We start from the raw sequence: 18,431 nt of genomic DNA, 5'->3' as shown, positions 1-18,431 counted from the left end.
GACTCAAAATAAGCCAGCATTGGGTGGGGGTGGGGAATTGTCACTGGACTGGATAGAGGGGAGTGGGGAGAAGGGGGAGCTGGGAATGGGAAACACAGTAGAATGAATAACTTTCTTATGTTCTTATATGAATACACAACTAGTGTAACTCTCCACATCGTGTACAACTACAAAAATGGGAAGTTATACTCCATGTATGTATGATATGTCAAAACACATTCCACTGTCATTATAACTAAAAAGAACAAATAAAAAATTTAAAAAATCAAAAAGCATAGAGGTTAATCTCTCCCTCTACCTTTTATTCTCTTTCTCACTTTTTTCTGCAGAGATAGACATCTATGAACTAGGAAGCAGACCCTCCCCAGACACTGAACATGCAGTGCCTGGATCCTGGACTTGCCCAGACTTCAGAAATATAAGAATAAAGTGTTGGTTGCTTAAACACCCAAATCTATGGAATTTTTGTGACAGTTTCTCCAGTGAACTGCCTTCAGATAGCTGTGCCCTACAAACTATCTAGGAGCGACCGCCAACTATTCTTCTCTGAATACTGACAACCCCACACCCAAAGGTCAGGTCTTACTTTAATCAATTGCCCTTTCCATCAAAAGCAATGGCTTGAGGTTGAAACCAAAGAGTTTGATGTTGCACCACCCACTCACATCAAGCTTTAGACTTGACTTCTGGGACTGGAGGTATACAATTCATGCCTTGCATGTACAGGCCCCAATTCAATCCTCAGAAGAAAAGAAGGAAGAGGGGGAGTGAGGGAAGAAAGGAGGAAGGAAGAAAAGGACATGACTCCTATCCACAAATAGTACATAAATTTTAAGTCCCCACACTGTAACTTCTTTGAGGACAGGGACCCCACCTTATTCATTTTTTGCATCACAGAGCTCCCATATGCACACAGCAGTACACAGACACTCAGGTGCTAAATTAATCAACACAGAACTCTTAAGGAAGATATATCAATTTCAAGACTTCTACCCATAGATTGGCATTTAAAGATAGAGTCTAGAATCCCAGTAGGTGGAGATGTAGAAGATCCACCAGAGACAGTTCAGAAGACATGGCCTCAGTTTTGCTAAAAATTCACTCTACTGTCCTGGGCAAATCTCCCAACCTCTGGGGTGGGTGCGGTCTTATTTTTCTTTTCCATAAACACATTAGAAAACTTCTTGGGTTTCCCTCTAAGATCTTAAACATGTATGGCCACAATGTTAACTTGATGACAAGGGCAATGCAGAAGTGACAACAAGAACCACCTAACTACATGGATGCTGGGTAATACCAGGCAGTAACTTCAATGGGAGGCAAATCCTGTGCCCATTTTTCCATGTTCATAGATGATAGGCATATACATTTGGGTCATTCTCTGTGGTCTCTTTCAGAGAGATGCAAATTTCAAAGATTATTCTAGGTAGAAAGTGGAACAATGACCCAAAGACATTACTTCCAGGTAATAAACAGATTCCACTCTGACAAAAAAAAATAAAGCAGCCTGTGGCTACATTCCGAAGACGCCCCATTTGTGGGAGCATCAGGGCTGCGCTCTAAATGCAAGCCAGACATTGTTGGATTCTTATTTTGGCTCCAACTCTAATGCAGAGTGGATGGTCCTTGACCAAATTTCCTCCTCTAGAAGTTAGACTCTGGATGGGTATGACAGCCTCCATAAACCATCCCGATTACAGGGTAAGGCCAGTAAAGCATTTCACAGATGTAAAATACTGCCAACTCTTCCAGACAAATCAGAAAAGACATGAAGAGGCAATAGGGCTCTGGTAGAAAGCCACAGATCATCCTCCTTAACCCTAGGTTCCCACAATATCATCAGAGGACCCAGAGGCCTTGAAACCCCCCACTCATAATCTGGTTCCATTTCTCCTCTGCTGAAAATCAAGGAAAGTTGTGTGACTTTTCACCATCCAGAAGAAGCCCTTGCAAAGCTCTATAAACCATAGTTACTCATAACATTAAGCAGCTGTAACGAAATTAGGTTTGGTTCCCATACACTGCAGGACATTTGAGACAGTGGAGGTAAATCAAGGCAAAGGAGCACAGTGTGATAAAGGTCTGCTCATGAAATAGAAAGGATTGTTTGGGAACCGTTAGTAGTTTTACTGGTTTCTCTTCTCCCCCTTCTTCTTTAACCATTAGGTACCAATGGATACCAGATACACAGTGCTGGATAGAAAGGTTAAGTGATAGTATCAGCAGTTTCCCACCAAGGCCTGCTAATAGAGCTCTCACTGATTAGAAAGCACTTCTGTCCTTTGGGAACTCTAATCCGAGCTTATCAAACCTCTGGCTTCGTCACTTATCAGGGTGGGAATGAGAGGTACATCAGCTATGCCACAGAGTGATTTCTGGGGCCCCTGCCCATGGAGAAACAGATCAAAAAGGAGTTCATGCCTGGCAGAGTGAAGCTTTCACCATAGCAACACATGTTATTCTACAAACAGTCAGGACTAAGGCGCTCTGTTGTGACCAGCCTGGACAGTGCCTCTGAGAAATGCACGACTGAGGCTTCAGACAACAGGGCAAGCAAGAGAAAAGTGCCACCTATTTAGCTTGCAGGGCAGTCTTCTTATGGTTTTTGCTTCTCCACAAAGCTGACAGTAGCAGCACCAAGACCCACAGCCCATGTTCTAAAAAGGTGGATGTCAGACAGAAAACAGATGTTCATTCACACCACAGGGGACTCCTTGGGAAGAAAGGAACTCAGGTAGAGCCAGTGATTGAACCATTCAGAGAATAGACAGCTACTGGGGAATTCAGGGAAAGGACTCCATCTCAAAACATGTCTTCTCTAGAAAGAAACGTAGCCAGGATGCCCAATAACCATCTGAGGGTGGAAGGTAGACTCAGAGATTAAACAATGAAGCCCACAGCAGTCATCAGTGTGGCTGCTGAGCCCATGGAGGAAGGGGCCATTTGCCAGGCATAGTGCTAATGACACATATGAGTCTTCATCTTGAAATTAGTATCAAACATTCACTAACTGGTCAATGCCTCTTCCTGGATATCACATTTTTGTCAAGGGAAGAAACAGGAATAACCAAAGTACCCTTATATTCTACACAATACAGTTAAACTGGAGGCTTGACCAGGAGAATATCTAGCTCCAAATTTTTGCTTTATGGCTCAAATCACTGAGCCAGACACATAGAAATCCAATTGTCAAACAAGGACACCCCAGACAATAAGTAATCCCTCATGGTTTCCTCTAACACCACCACTGGACCATATCATAGACTAAAGCGGGGAAGCAAAGAGCTATAAAAGGGACAAAGGAACTCCTTCAAAAGTGCATTAGAAGTTAGTCAAAGAAAGACAACTTATGTCCACAGATGTATGTCTGTGACATTTACATACTTCCTTCTATGAATGCAGTAGAAGAATAATCATTTTACAATGCTAACATTAAGAGACAGGCGAAGAGCCCATTTCAGGTTATAATACCTACAGGGATATGCGGGAAGATGTGAACTGTTGCCACAGCTAATGGCTATAACACATGAGATAAACTCATATTCTGCAAACATTTCATCCTGACAAGTCAGTCATCAAGTCAGGAACAAGGAAGAAGGTAGTTCCTGGAGAAAAGGTAGATATGCCACACCTACCTCCAAAACAACTAAAAAACAAAAAACAGCCACTACTCAAAAATTCCTCCGGGTCCTAAATCCTTAAGTCATCACAGACCAAACAGAAACCAAAGCTACAAATGACAGAATTTCACAAACATTTCTTTCCAGCTGCAGAGACTAATTTGAAGAGGGGAAAAAAGTTTCTGTCTCAAAATGACATTTTAAAGATAATGTATAAGTTGCTTCCTCTCTTTCCCCTTCTTCCCATTCTCCATTCGCTAATGAAAGAGTTTCCCTCTTCCCCTGCCTGCTTCAGTTGGAAACGTGGCACAGAACAGGACACTGGATGGAGAAGGGAAAGGGGAGGAGGGAGGCTACTTTCAAATCTGACACATACACACACCCCGACCTGTGCCCACACCCTGAAGGACTGTCAGGACCAGACTCCACCTAAGAAAGGACCAAACTGTTGAGCAGAAAACTCCCCCTGGCGCCACCTCTCCCAAAAGCAGAGTTAAGAAAGAAAAAGCTGGAAAGGAAGGAGGGGGAAAATAAAGTTCCACATTCCTGAGATTTTTTAGCCAAGTGCTGTGGCTGCACAGCCCAGCTCTATTCCAAACAGCCCTGAAGACAGGGAGAAATCCTGAATTCAGGGGAAGGAACCTGCCCCCTGCCTTGGAAGTAGGATAACCCAAAACTAAACACAAAGGGTGGGGCAGGGGGAGAGGTGCTAGGGAGGCCAGACAGCCTTTCATGTGTGTTCCCAAAGGAAGTGATCCCAAGGGAAGGAATTTAGAGTCAACATCTCCCTAAATATAAGGAGCTGAAACCCTGAGGTTCTTGAGAGGGAAATGAAGGGCCATGAATACTACAGTGATGACTAGCAAGGCACAGCTGAGATGGACACACAGGGTTGTGGCTGCCCAGGGTGTGGGATGGTGGGCAACATGAGGCCCACCTTATAAACCAAGACTGGGCAGGGGACCCCAGAGGGAGAGTTGTCAAGAGAGTTGCTCTCTGTGGGAAGAATAATGATTGAGTTTTCCTGGCCCAGCTTTGAAATGAAGGAATCCTAGCCTGGCACAAGACGGGAACTCAAGAGCCTAATGGCCTCTCCCCCTTTCTCCCCACGCCCCCGCACCTCCCTCTGTACTCATTTCAATGAAGAACTATGTTGACTTCTGGACTGTATTCCCTCCCCATCATATGCATCCCCACATACACTCACATCAGGAGAGAACCTAGAAGACCTTTAAATATCCAGTCAGTCCTGTGCTAAGTTTTGAGGCACCTCCCCATTTCATCCCCTCCCTCTCACTCATTTTACCCCAAGTATGAAGATGCCCATATTGGTTTCTTTTGGACCCTAGATGTTTCTGTTCTCATTTGTAGAGGCAGCAGAGTTCCAAGCCCACCCCCCTACCAAAAAAAAAAAAAAAAACTCTGTACAGAGTTAGCTGGTGGAATAGACAGGACCTACTATGTGTCCAGCACAGAAGGCAAGTCTTTCACACTTGAGATTCAGAGCAAAGCCCTCTTTCTCACAGTCCAGCAGTAACTGACAATCTCACAGAGCACTTCTGAGAGGAGAAACCTGCCCTGTAAGTTTGGTAGGTCTAAGGTGCCATGGGAAGAGAAGTGGGGATAGTGGAAAGAGGGGGCCTACAGGCATTTCAACCAGGCCCTTTCCATACTCCCCAGTCCATTCCTAAGGAGGAGAGAGTAGTTTTATTTGTTTTTCTCCATGGACTTTTTTCTTTTATCAAGTTCCAGGAAGAAGAGTTCCTAGCACCTTTTGACTTCCAAAGATTGTCAGGTTTAGTGCACAGGACTTTCTATAAGACTAGACACAAGGACAGAAGGAGGTTTGGAGCTCACACACTATATAGCTCTTTTTACACAAAGATAAAGCAGGCAGAGCCAGAAACCTTAACAAATCCAGAAACACAGCAGAGAGCCACAGGCTATGCAAGAGATGTGTCTGCTTCAGAGGGTGTGGCTATGAGGTTTATAGATGACACGTGTGTCTTTCTAGCCAGACGCTCCAAGACTGGGTCCTCCTCTCCCAGGAGGCTTCCTGGAATGCAGGGCAGCAAACAGACACAGTGGCATCAACAAATACAAATCTTCTGTTATTTCATTAAGTTATCATTATGATAAATAATAAAAGTGCTCCAAGAGCAAGAAATTGATTCTCACATTAGTAGGAAACATTAAGGCTTCTATTGCTAACATCTCAGTTAAACCTACAACCATCCTGTGAGGAAGACAAGGTATTACCAACTTCTTCAACAATGGGAAAACTGAGGCTGCAGTCAGTTTTTCAGTCAGACTAGAGACAGCAAAGAGTGGGGCAGAGCACCATTCAATACATCACAGGAGGGCTGTGGAAAGGAGCTCTATGGAAAGGAGTAGAGACCCCTATTCCAGACTCAGACTCATTTTCTACAGACCCTGAAGCCCAGCCAAGGTCACATGCACACATCCAAACCTGACCTGGCCACCACAGAATGCCCCCAGTTTGAGGGCAGACCCACCAACCAAATAGGACCCTTGTCATCCATAGAAAGAAGACAGGGGACCCAGAGACAGAGGCACACAGAAGGAGGAATCAGCCTAGGAATCCTCCATCTCCAAGGCAGCTTTTAAATGGTTACAGCTTCCAACACATCCCCCAGAATGCAGATAAGCAACCCTACCCAGAAGGGAGGACAAGGAGCCTACTCACAGGAACCAGAGGCGACCATGGTAGCCGTGAGGGGAGTGCCACTTACATATCTCATGCCTGAGACAAGATAGACCACAGCGAATCCATACCCAGTTTCCTCCAGTTCTACCCACTTTTGAATATCACATTTCTCTCTTTCTGTACAAGTAAGGAGTCTTTCCCATCAGCCCCCTTGGATTCTGACCCCTTGTGGGCTTACTAAACTCCCTGTTCTGAGGCCTACACCAGTGCACTGCTGACCTTATAGGATCCCATCTTCTGCTCCCATTCTCTGCCCCCAGTTTCAGCAGCCACAAGAAAATCACCTTTCCCCTAGAAGTAGAGGGTATCCCTGTCCCTCTCCTTGGCCCTATAAAAGGGGTGAAGCTCTTGAGTCCATCACACATGGATCTAAAGGGACAGTCCATAGAGTTCAAAGGGTACCTCAAAACTCGCCATTTATGCCATAATTAAAAATAATAAGCAGAAGGCCACTGCTGGGATAGAGCCAGGGCTACACGTGAACACCTGGAGCACATTCCAGAGGTAAAGATGCAAAACACCCAGAAAATTAGAAGGGAGGTGAAAAGGGTCAGGGTTCCTCCCACGTAAGAGCCCAGGAAAGCTAGTGACCCCCATTTGGGACAAGACGGGTTGTGCAATGACTGCGGGTCTGGGAGTCTCCCGGCTTGACTCCCGGATGCCAAAAAGGAAACCCCACGCGTCGGGCCAGGGTGGCAGCGCTGCGGTTGGTTGAAGTCCAGACTTGGCTTCAGGGCTGCATAGAGGGTTGCAAGGATATGGTGGGTACCCAAGGGGGCGGCAGAGTATGGCACCACTGGCACGGCGCGAAGCTGGAGGTACTGTCTGGGTTGACTGGGGTACAGGCCAACGGGGGTCCAAGGCACAAAGCCGGGGTGCAGATAACGTGCAAGACAGCCCAGAGTTTAAGCTCAGATGAGGACCAGGGGACCTGCAGGAGTACTCCCGTGGCGCAAGACAGAAGGAACTGCCTGCTCCTCCAGAAACCCCTCCTCAGTCTCTCACCTCGAACATAAGCCCGATGAGGACGCAGAGCACCAAGCAGAAGCCGATGTCCGCGTGGTTGTGGATGACGAACTCTTGACTGAAGAGAGGGTAACTTTTCGTCCTCCTGCGGAAAGCCATGGCAGCGGGCGCGCAGCGGCCGGCGGGGCCCGCACCCTCGCTCACCAGCCGCAGTGCAAACTTCTCCAGCCACGGCCCGGTCCGCCCGCCGGCCCGCCGACCGCTCGCCTAGCCGCCCGCCCGCCCTGCGCGGAACAACTTCTGGGCCCCGCCCCCTTCCTCTGCCCGCTCCCGCCCCCGCCGCCCGGAACCGCCCCCGGCCGCAGCCCCCTCCCCACCCGCGGCCCGCACTCCGCGAGCAGGGCCCGCCCGGCCCCGGCCCCGGCCCCGCCCCCTGCGCGCTTAACCCTGCAGCCGCCGGCGCCGCGAGGGAGGCTGCGGCCGCAGTGTCCGCGGCTGGGAACTGCCAGAGCAGCTCAGAAACCCCTCGGCCGGCGCCCACGCCGCGCCCGGTCCCATGCCCCGAGCCGGGGCTCACCACCTCCCGCGCGCAGGGCGCAGGCCGCGGAGGAGGCGGGCGCCCAGGCCTGCCCGGACAGGAAGTGGGCCCGGGTCGCGCCCCGCTCCTTCCTCCGCGAGAAGGGAAGGGAAGGGCCGGGAAGCTTCGGGCGCGGCGTAGTGGGCCGCGCAGCCAGATATTCCCGGGGTGGCGAGCCGGGGCTGAGAGCGGCGCAGGTTCGGAAGAGGCAGGGAAGCTTCGGGAGGGCCTTCTCGCTGGCCACAGCGCCCTACTCGGACGATAAATGAATGGACGGCGGATCTAGTATTTGAGAGCTTGCAGTGGGCTAGGCAAGGTTCTGGGTGCTGCGAATGGGCGGCAAACAAAAGGCCCTGCCCTAGGGGGCTTACGTTCCAGTGGGGGGGAGTGGAAGGATGGGTGTGCTTTCGCCCTCTAACTTTTTGAGACCTGCGTGCTACCAAAAGTAAGTTTTACGCGTCTCACCCAAAGTCTTTCTTCGTATTAATTGATCTGAAGAAGTGGAAGAATAAACATAAGAAGAAGAAAAAGGAACTTTCTTAATGAAAGTTTCTATCTAATATCGCATTTAAAATTCTCCAGGAAGGACAAAAGGTCTTTTTAATAAATTATATAGGCAAATATTGAATTTAATTCTACCAGTAATGAAGGAGTCAACTAATCACTTTCTAGATTTACAGAAATATAAAATGAGCAAAGAACTATTTGGTTTCTATTTTTTTTTTTATTAGGCCCACTGTTATTTCATTCTAAGTAAACATGATTTCTTAAAAATGGCACAGTGTCTGAAATGTGACTGAGACTGGATGGAGTTCCTAGAGAAATTTTACTTCCTAAGTCTGCACTATTTAGCATACAGTCTTGGATCTTAAATTCTCCTATTTGGAGAAAGGAAAGGAAAAAAGTGCAGTATTGCCTCTATTGAGTTAAACCCCACTTAACTTCAAGACTGACATTTCTTAAAGTTGGTCCTTAGCCTTGTGAGGAACAGAAAGTCCAAGAACTCTGGAGCACCTTGATTTTCTAACGAAGGCATGGTTAAAAATTTCCAACCTGCAGCCAGGCCAATTAGGCTGAACATATGAAGTGGTTTAACATGGGTACCCCCGTGTTTCCCATGACTGTTTGTAGATGATGTTGTGGTGAGAATTTCCTGCATAACATAGGATGTTGTCAATGAGTTCACATTTAGAGTTTAGGCTGAAAGTCTTGGGAAATAAATCAGGTATTATAATCTCGTCATCTATAAATGATAAACCTGGAGTAAAGGGATGACTTAGTGTTCATATTGCCAACTGCAAGTCCTTCCCCTTGAAGTATAATTGAACAATTAGGCATAGGGTTGTTAGATGCACGGTTTGATGGTTCATCCTTTGAAACTCACAGAGGAAGTACTGCATGTCTACTTCAGCCATTGTAACCATCTCTAAAGGCCAAGTTTTCAAAGGCATCTTGAACCAAGTGATGGGTCTACTATTTGCCAGGACCTTCAGCCTAAATTTTTAATGTTAAGAAATTGATTAACATCTTTGCAGGAAATGTCCAACCCCTGTCATTCAATCAGTCATGGAATCCAATGAATACTTACCTCAGAATCTCTCTCATCAACCCCCACTTCTACCATTCCACACATGGCCCACACTAGTTACCCCTGAATCTCTCCCTTTAACATCCATTCTATTAGAAAAGTCTAAAGAGCACCTACTATCTGCCAGACACTGTGCTAGTTACTGGAAACAGAAAGATATGACAATCTCTGTGTGGTTTTAAAATATGTCCTCAAATTCTTTGTTAATTCTTCCTTCAAAAGTCTTCCACTGAGTTAGGGTGGACATAATGACTCACTTCTAACAAACAGAGCATAAGTGATGGTGTGTGACTTCCAAGATTAGGTTATAAAAGGCATTTCACATCGGTCTGTCTGTCTTAAATCACACTGAGGGAAGCCAGCTGCCTTATTGTGAGAATACTCAAAGTCCTATGGAGAAGTCCAAATGGCAAGAGCTGAAGCCTCCTGCCAGCAACTGGGTATGTAAGTGAGCCATTTTGAAAGCAGATTCTCCAGCCTTCAAATGACTGCAGCCCCTACTCATCTCTTGACCACAAACTCATAGACACACTAAGCTAGAACCAGCCAGTACAAAGCCACACCCAAATTTTTGACCCACAGCAACTGTGAGATAATAAATATTTGCTGTTTTAAGCCACTAGATTTTAAAATCTGTTCTGTAGGAAGAAGTAACTAATATGCACTGCTGGAGCTTAACGACATTTTAGAAGTGACAAAGACATCATTACAGTGCAGTGAAGTGGTGACTCTTAAGAACAGTTTGAAATATGTACACTATGAGTACGAAGCAAGGGTAACAATTCTGATGTAAAGGGAAGACGACATCTGGGCTGAACCTTTATCTGACAGAGATTTTTAGTGATACAGAATGCAGGAAAGGGTGGGGGATGAGTTTGGAGAGTTCAAATGGAGGATTGTTACAGGTTTTGAATACCATGATAAGAATTGTGACTTTATTCTGCAAACAGTGGGAAGGAATGTTTCAAAGCATGACCAGATCTGGCTTTGAAGGAGAACTATCAGGAATATGGAATATCATTCTGATTTTAACAGAATGATGTCAGGAAGACCACTTGGGAAATTATTGCAATCCAGTTAAACAAAAAAATGAACACTTCTCAAAGAGTAGTAGTGATAAGAATAAAAGTGAATTATTTCACAGATATTTAGGGGGATTACCTAATTGGACTTAGACTCTGTGACTGCTTAAATATAAGATATAAGGGAGTTGAGTGAAATAAAACTTTAGATATAAATCATAGTTGAACCATTAAATGTAACAGCAGATAAAGAACAGACTTAAAAAAAAATAAAAAATAAAAAAAAAGAACAGACTTAAGAAAAGAAGATGGTCTCATCTTTGAATGAGCTGGGGTTGGGGAGTCACAGGGCATCTGAACACACACTCGGACAGTTCAATTGGAAACTGCTAGATTGGATTTGGGGAGGGAAAAGGTTTTGTGGATCCTCTTCAATGGGACTCTTTTTTTTTTTTTTAAAGGAAAGATTTTTTTTTTTAAGAGACAGAGAGAGAGAGAGAATTTTAATATTTATTCTTTTAGTTTTTGGCGGACACAACATCTTTGTTTGTATGTGGTGCTCAGGATCGAACCCGGGCCGCACGCATGCCAGACGAGCGCGCTACCACTTGAGCCACATCCCCAGCCCCTCAATGGGACTCTTGAAGCCATAATATTACACAAGTGTTTCCTCCCTGAGAGTGAGAAAAACTCTGAGGTCAACAAATTCCCAAAGAGCCCAACACTCAGAAGGGAGAGGAGGCGAAAAAAAGGAAGAAGGTGGGGTGGAAGACATGACACAAGAATTTCACAAAGACAGGTTAAGTCAGATAGGATGAGAATAAGATGAAACTCCTAAATCCTTGAGAAACCACTTTTAACTGACCATTGGAATGGGCTTACTGATAGGTAGATGGCAAAGAGGTAGGAAAGTAGTCTAAGTTTTAAAAGAAGTTAGGTAAGAAAAGAGGAAATTGATTGCATTTTGAAGAATGTGGAAAACCTCAGGAAGGAGTTTTGAATTATATTTAATTTTGGGGATTGGAGCATGTTTGGAGTTAGAGAAGAAAAACCCACGAGAGAGAGAACTATTGAAGATACTAGGAATATGAGAGATTATTGATAAGACCAAAGAGGAAGTTGGAGGGGTGCTTCACAACAGGAACAAGAAGGAACACTCTTGAGATGGGGGCAGGGACCTGAGAATGGGTGGATATATAGTTACCTCTGGGGGTGGAACAAATAATAACCCTCACATTTATATTGCACTTTACAGTTGCTTTGTGAGGGAAGCAAGACAGTCATTACCAACCTCTTCTGTATCTGTTCTGGGACACATGAATGACCAGGGGCCACATAATTAGTGGGTAGCTGACACAGGACTCAGGCCAGCAGGTCAGGCTGTCAGCACATGGTCCTCTGTACTGGACCATACTGCAGCCTGCAAGTCTTCCTGAGTCATGGCACTGTCAGATGAGCTCCAGGAGCACCTCCACCAATCCAGCCACAACTGCAAATTCGTCTGCATCAACTCTTGATCTGAATTGGAGTGGCCCCTCTTTCCCAAACAGACCTGGTGGTTTCCAATTTCTTTGTCTTTGTTCCCCTCACTACATCCCTTTGCCTAAAATTTAAGCATTTTTCAAGATAAAGAGTGTGTACTTCTTCCTTTACTAAGTCTCAAAGCTCTAGTCTAGAGGCATCCACAGAGTACCTATGAATACCTCTCAGGAGATACCAGGTTCTTCTGCTGTCAGTGTTCTTGTCTCTGACTTTTAGTCCCTACTGGAGAGTGTGAACTTCAAGGCAGTAATCCTCCTATAGAATACTGTGCTGTTCTTACAGTACCAAGCACAAGAATCCCCCATTTTGTGTTATTACCAAGTGTTGGTTGAATTGCATGCTCAAATGAGAGATGCTGTTGCTATGGGTTTTATAAATATTGACCACCATCTCTATCATTATCTACATGGAGTACAGCATGCTCTTGTGTTGATAAATCCTTTCCATCAATTGTCCCCAAAAGAGGAAAGAGGTTCCCCCAAAAGAGGGAAAATGTACTTTCTCACATAAAAACAAGTCAGCAGTTAGTTCATTCTCAGGGAGAAGTAATGTACCAAAGGCCAGAGTCTCACTGTCCTTCCCCTTTGGAACATTATGTTTGTTTTTGTCTCAGGCTTGTCCTGCATGGCTACAGAATGGCTGCAACAACTCCAGGTATTCTGTCTTTCAACAAAGAATATCCCAAACAATAAGACCTCAACTTCAGATGAGAAGGGGAGGAGCACTTTAAGAAGTGAGAAAACTTCCCCAGAAATTCCTGAGACCTCATTGACTAAAATTGCATCTCAAGCCCATTCCTAAACCTATATTGGCAAAGTGAGTGGAATAGACATGATTAAATTAAATTCACCAAGAATGCATCCTCAGAATGGCTGAGAAGTCCAGTCTCCTTCAAAAACCCTGGCTAATGTCTCAATGGCCAGGAAAGGGGAGGATTGGTGTGGAACAAATATTCAGAGTATCTGAACCATAATTGTTTTTATTTTTTCACATTTTTGTTTTGGCCTCACAGGATGTGTATGTTTTTGCTCAAACAAGCCTTTCTTTTTTTATTTTTGTACACTAGGCAAATGAGCTTTGCAAATGTCACTCACCTACTTACTGGTCAATGTCAAAAGTGTCTGACTAAAGGGTCTTCAGCTTGACAAGTAGATGTGGTCTGTGCTCTGGCAGTTGAATGTATTACTTTAGGCTCAACAGCACCTTTCCTGGAGTTGAGAGTATAGCTCAGTGGTAGAATGCTTGCCTAGCATGCACAATGTCTGGATTCAATCCCCATTACCACAAAACCAAAACAAAAACAGCATCTTTCCCCCAAGGAGGAGACTTCACAGCCATCTGATCTTCTTATCCGTATACCACCACAGTTTAATGGAATCAGTTTTGTACCAAGATGTGGGGGGCTGGAGTGCTCAGTTCCTGGGACAGGCAGTAAGGACTTGTAGATATGTAAAGAATTTTAAAACAATAATAAAAGTCTAAATTTAACATCCTGGATTGAACTCTAGAATAGAAAAAAGGCATTAGTGAAAACACTGATAAAATCCAAATCAAGTCCATAGTTTGGTTAATAGTGTCCAATGTTAATTTCTATGTTTTGATAAATGTATCTGGTTATATAAGCTGGGAGAAAGGTATGTAGGAACCCTATACTATTCTTGCACCCCTCCTGTAAATCTAAAATTATTTCAAAAGAAGTTGTTTTTTAAAAAGTTAAAGTTGACAGAAAATTGGTCTGCCTTTTTTTATTATCACCATGCACCTGCCATTATAAACAATGTTAGTGATAAAGTACTTCTTCCCCAAATCTTGTGGCCTAGAAAATTGTTTTAGATACTTTTGAGTCTTAATAATATGTATGCAACCTTCAGTTTAGCACATTTTTATTATTTACCTTTTAATAAACATTTCATTCTGCATGTAAGTGAATCCTGAGGTCTCTTGTATATACACTTAGTCCCTGACACACATAGTCTCAATGTGTGCATTTGATTGTATCCGTTTGGAATCACCCAGATTTGTTGGGGGTCATGGTTTGTGTTTCCAACTTGTAAAGTACTATAGATTCTTGTGTTTGAACCACATATTTGAAACAAAAAATGATTATAAAGACAAAAACAGAGAACTTAAATTACCTTAGTGCTGTCCTTCTATGTGTGATTGAATCTTTTATTTGTGTTTAAAATTTAAAACTGTACAGTTCACAGTTCCATTATTATGATTTGGTTTTTGGTGTGAATATTTCTGGAATTTTATTTATTTATTTTTATTTATTTTGTCATTGAGAGATGCAGGGTGTTAAACATGATCTGCTCCAGGTATCAAATGTGCTGAGAGTGAGGGAATTAGATTCCGTGTATTAGATAATCCCTTAAAGCTTATATACCCACTCCTTCACTGTAGAGACAAAGAAAGCAAGGCCAAGATACTTGCTGCTATTAATAAGGATTTGGAGAGTTGGATCCAGGACATACCCCGCCTCCCTCCTGGGCTGTTGCTCCCAGCACTGACTCTGTCCTATGCCGGCTGTCCTTTAGCAGACAGGCAATAACTCAAAAAAACCAAGTGTGTTGTCCAGCACAAGCTAGTGACTCAGTAGCAGAGTAAGGCATGGGAACCAGAGTTCTTAAGAGCTCCAGGGCTCTAACTACTACACCCTATTTCCCCTTTCCAGGTTAATTCCAGACAACTAATAAATGTACCACCTGATTTTCAGATAGGAAGAGATGGCATTCTTAAAAAGGGATGCAACTTAGCATTTGAGATGAGTAAATGTCAGTCAGAATTCCCATCACCAGAAAAATACTGAAATACAACATTTGAGAAGAAAGGGAACAATTTCAGGCAGTTTTCCACTGAGTTCTCTAATTTGGAGGGCATTTTGGGGTGGAAAAAATATTGGGATCTTAAATTTCCCACAAAATGTTTGTCCTTAGTTTTCCTATGTGCAGTATAGCTCAGTGGTAGAATGTTTGCCTAGCATGCATAAGATTCTATGCAAGGAGAAAGCAGTAATGATCTGAGAGGGCCATTTGATACAGTGAGCCATTGTATTGAGATACATCTCTACAGCAAGAACTCTGTGGAATGAAGATTTTTATAGGACAAAACAGAACTCAGGAACTCCTGTTACTTGTCTGCTATGCCTGCCTTCTCTGAGCAGTTCCCACCTAGATTGGGAAGAAACTTAGACATTACCTTGATTAAACGTAGCCATCTCTTTTAACCCCATCTCTGCTTATCGGATCTTAGTCCAGTGTTTATAAACTAGTCCTTTGTGAATTACCAGGTGTGAATACTACATGCAATTACCAGTGTTTTGTCTTTGCCTTGCTCCCTACCACTGGATTAATAATTGATCTCTTACCACATGTTTGGAAGGATAATGAATAATAGATAGGTATGTGTATGGATGAATGAATGGATGGGTTAATCGATAAATAGTTGGATGGATAGGTAGATGGATGAGTGACAAATATGAGGATGGATGCATAGGTAGATGGTAGATGGTTGGGTGAATCAGTGGGTAGGTGGTTGGATGATGATTCAGTGAATAGATGGTTAAAAGGGTAGATGGATTAATGGATCAATGTGCAGGAGTCTGTATCATTCCATCTTTATATTGATACCAAGGTAATTTCATATTGAAGATTTTTCAAAAGCTGCTGCTTTCACACAGGAGATAAGTTCAGGACCAAAGCCATGTTTAGGTTTAGTAGAAGGTTGCCTTGGGGTAGACATTAAGGCCCTGAAAAACCCTAATGTAACTTTGCATCTATGTGCCTTAGTAACCAACCAGCTCATTCCCTGCCATATTGCAGGGACAAAAATAGTAGTAGGCAAAAATGAATAAATGAATGATTTGAGAAACTCAAGGGTGGCTCCCCTGCCCCTGAAATCCAACCCCACATTCTGATCTTTGTGCTTATACTTAAACATTAAAATGTCATAACTCTGTAAATCGATTAGGTATCCAGAAGTATCCTGTTATGATGCAAAACATTCCTGGATGTTAAAAACATTAAACCCTTTCCATCTGTTTTTCCCTTGGCAGGAATTGCTGTCTGTCTTGATTCTTTGCTGATGAGGTTGTTGGGCCTGGGGCAGGTCCAGAGGTTTCCCAGACTGGGGAAATGGACTTTTGCTGACAAGTGGGAGAGGACCCTTTACATGGGAATCACCAGGGCTGGGAGGAAGAACCCAAAGACTCCCCTGTCTCATGATCTCAGACAGCCGGCTCCCTGCTCCTGATTGGATGAGAATATCTCACTTTGTCCCAAGGATTTCTGCAAACTGAGCAGGGCACTGAGGTGTGGAAAGAAATGAAGAGAGAAGAGGGAAGGTGAGAGTAAGAAAGGAAACATGAGAAGAAGGGAGGAACACCAGAAAGAAGAGAGGAAAAAAGAGGGGGGTGAGGCTGAATATGAGCAGGTAGAGGGTGGCAGAGATTAAAAAAAATAGATTGTATTTGCAGCACAGTGCCTCTAGTAATAATATTATCATTATCTTGCCTGAACAGATGTGTGAGGACTCCCATCTACTCATTATACTGCATGAAAATGGAATATATTTCTATCAAGCTCATCATAAATCTTGGCAGATCCTGTCAGAAAGTGCACACTGTTTCTGAGATGTGATTTTTCAATAGTGTATACTGTACTTTTTGATTGGGGTTGGGGAAAAGAGGAGAAGGAAGTTGATTGTGCTTTCTTTTTGTTCTATTTTTTATTTTGAAATTCTTCTTTCCCCGGGAAGTCTTGCTTTAGACATCACTGAGTATCTTTGAAAAGCCATGTCAGCCTGACTGTTGGTCTGGGGTTGACCAGCAACCTTAGGGAAACACTAAAACCCCATGCTAAGGGTCCATTAATTTGAAATAACCCCCTCACAATTCTCACCTCCCCTTACCCCACCTTTATTCATAATTTCCAAGCCCCTCTATTCAACCTCTGCCCTGACCTCAGTGTCCCTGTTTTGCAAAGGCATCCAAAGTGTGTTGGTTCAAGGAGAGAACATGTTTTTTCCCAGCTGAACAAGTCTCTGGGAGACCAACAGTGCCAGGGGTGGGAGTAGGCACCATTTCTCTGAACTAAAGCCACACAGTGTGCACAATCCCCATAGCAAACACCACCTTTCCCTGGGAAGGCAGCCAAGGCCTGGAGCCCCATGTAGGAAATCCCCTGTGAGAGGCCCTTCCTGAGCCCCACAGAAAATGGTTCTTTTCATAGGCTCTGAGTCTCCTTCCTTTCTACCATAAATGCCCACATCACATCCCCCTTCCTGGACTTCTACACCCTGTTCCCATGCCAAGTGCCCCCACCCAGGTGCCTTATGGCTCATACAACCCTTCCTCTTCCCGTCCACATGCAACTGGCTTCTCCCAATCCACAGAAAGCCTCTTTCCTTCCTCTGGGCTGTCAAGCTTCCCTCCAGCCAGTTCTCTGTGCCTCTCTCACAAAACTGTTTCATGCCATGACCTAACATCTCCAGAGGCTCCTCTCAGGGTTGAACAGAAATGATTTGTTGACTTTACCAGATTAGTAAGGGGAGCAAATTCCATAGATGCCTCTGCCCCTAAGTCTCAAAGTTCAATCCTCTGTCCTGATAGCAGGAATGAGGAGATGGTGGCAGCCTGAGATGGCACAAAAGAATAGCAATGATGACAAACACTCTCTTTAGAACAATTGCTAACTGGCAAGTGATCAATGGTGGAGGCCCTTCATGTGACTTTTTAAATTTAATCTTTGCAACAACATCCTGCTGTAGGTACTATTAGCAGCCCCATTTTATAGCCAAGGACATGGAAGCCCAGAGGGGTTAAGTACTTTTCCAAGGCCCTAGGTTATTTAGAGGTATACCCAGGGCATGGGATTTTTGCATCCTCTAATACTTTCCGGCATCCCCTGGGGATGGCAGGAAATCTGGACTCCAACCCAACTCTCTCACTCCTCAGGTGAGTTAGTTTAGGCCAGGCTGGTTCATTTCCCAAGTCTCTGTTTCTTAATCATAAAAATCATGAGAATTGAGGTGATTACTTATAGCCCTCTTCAAATGGTAATGTTGCAATTTTTTCACCCTAATTATAAAAGTACTCAGAAATATCTCCAAAATTTCTGGACTCAGGGATAACCCAGGGTAAAGCAATAAAATAGGAGTAAAATGAGTCTTTGGTGAGCCCTAAAGTCTCCCATCTGTGCAATATGTACCCCCTACCCCTGTGCATATTAAGACCTTGGTACAATCCCTGTTGCCTTTGGCAGCCTGGGGCAGTGTCCCAAGGGAGAATGCAAAGAAAGCTTATCTATCATTTAATGGCTCAGAGAACATAAATGCATTACTACACATCAGGGCAAGCAAATCTGAGCTCCTTATTAAGAGAAAGCTGTTC

General features: G+C 44.1%; 1 protein-coding gene across 1 annotated transcript in view; it reads right to left on the bottom strand.

Moving 5' to 3' along the window:
- Positions 1–7,565, bottom strand: part of Tram2 (translocation associated membrane protein 2) — a 77,116-nt gene extending 69,551 nt beyond the window's left edge. Inside the window, exon 1 of the mRNA XM_027938200.2 lies at positions 7,354–7,565. Coding sequence (XP_027794001.1) covers positions 7,354–7,473 — 120 coding nt within the window. The 5' untranslated portion in view covers positions 7,474–7,565. The remainder of the gene's footprint in view (positions 1–7,353) is intronic.
- Positions 7,566–18,431: the final 10,866 nt, after the last annotated feature.

Source organism: Marmota flaviventris, chromosome 6 (assembly GCF_047511675.1).
Source record: "Marmota flaviventris isolate mMarFla1 chromosome 6, mMarFla1.hap1, whole genome shotgun sequence".
Lineage (NCBI taxonomy): Eukaryota > Metazoa > Chordata > Mammalia > Rodentia > Sciuridae > Marmota > Marmota flaviventris.
Note: the sequence above shows the minus strand (reverse complement) of the source record. Positions and strands in the feature narration are given on the sequence as shown.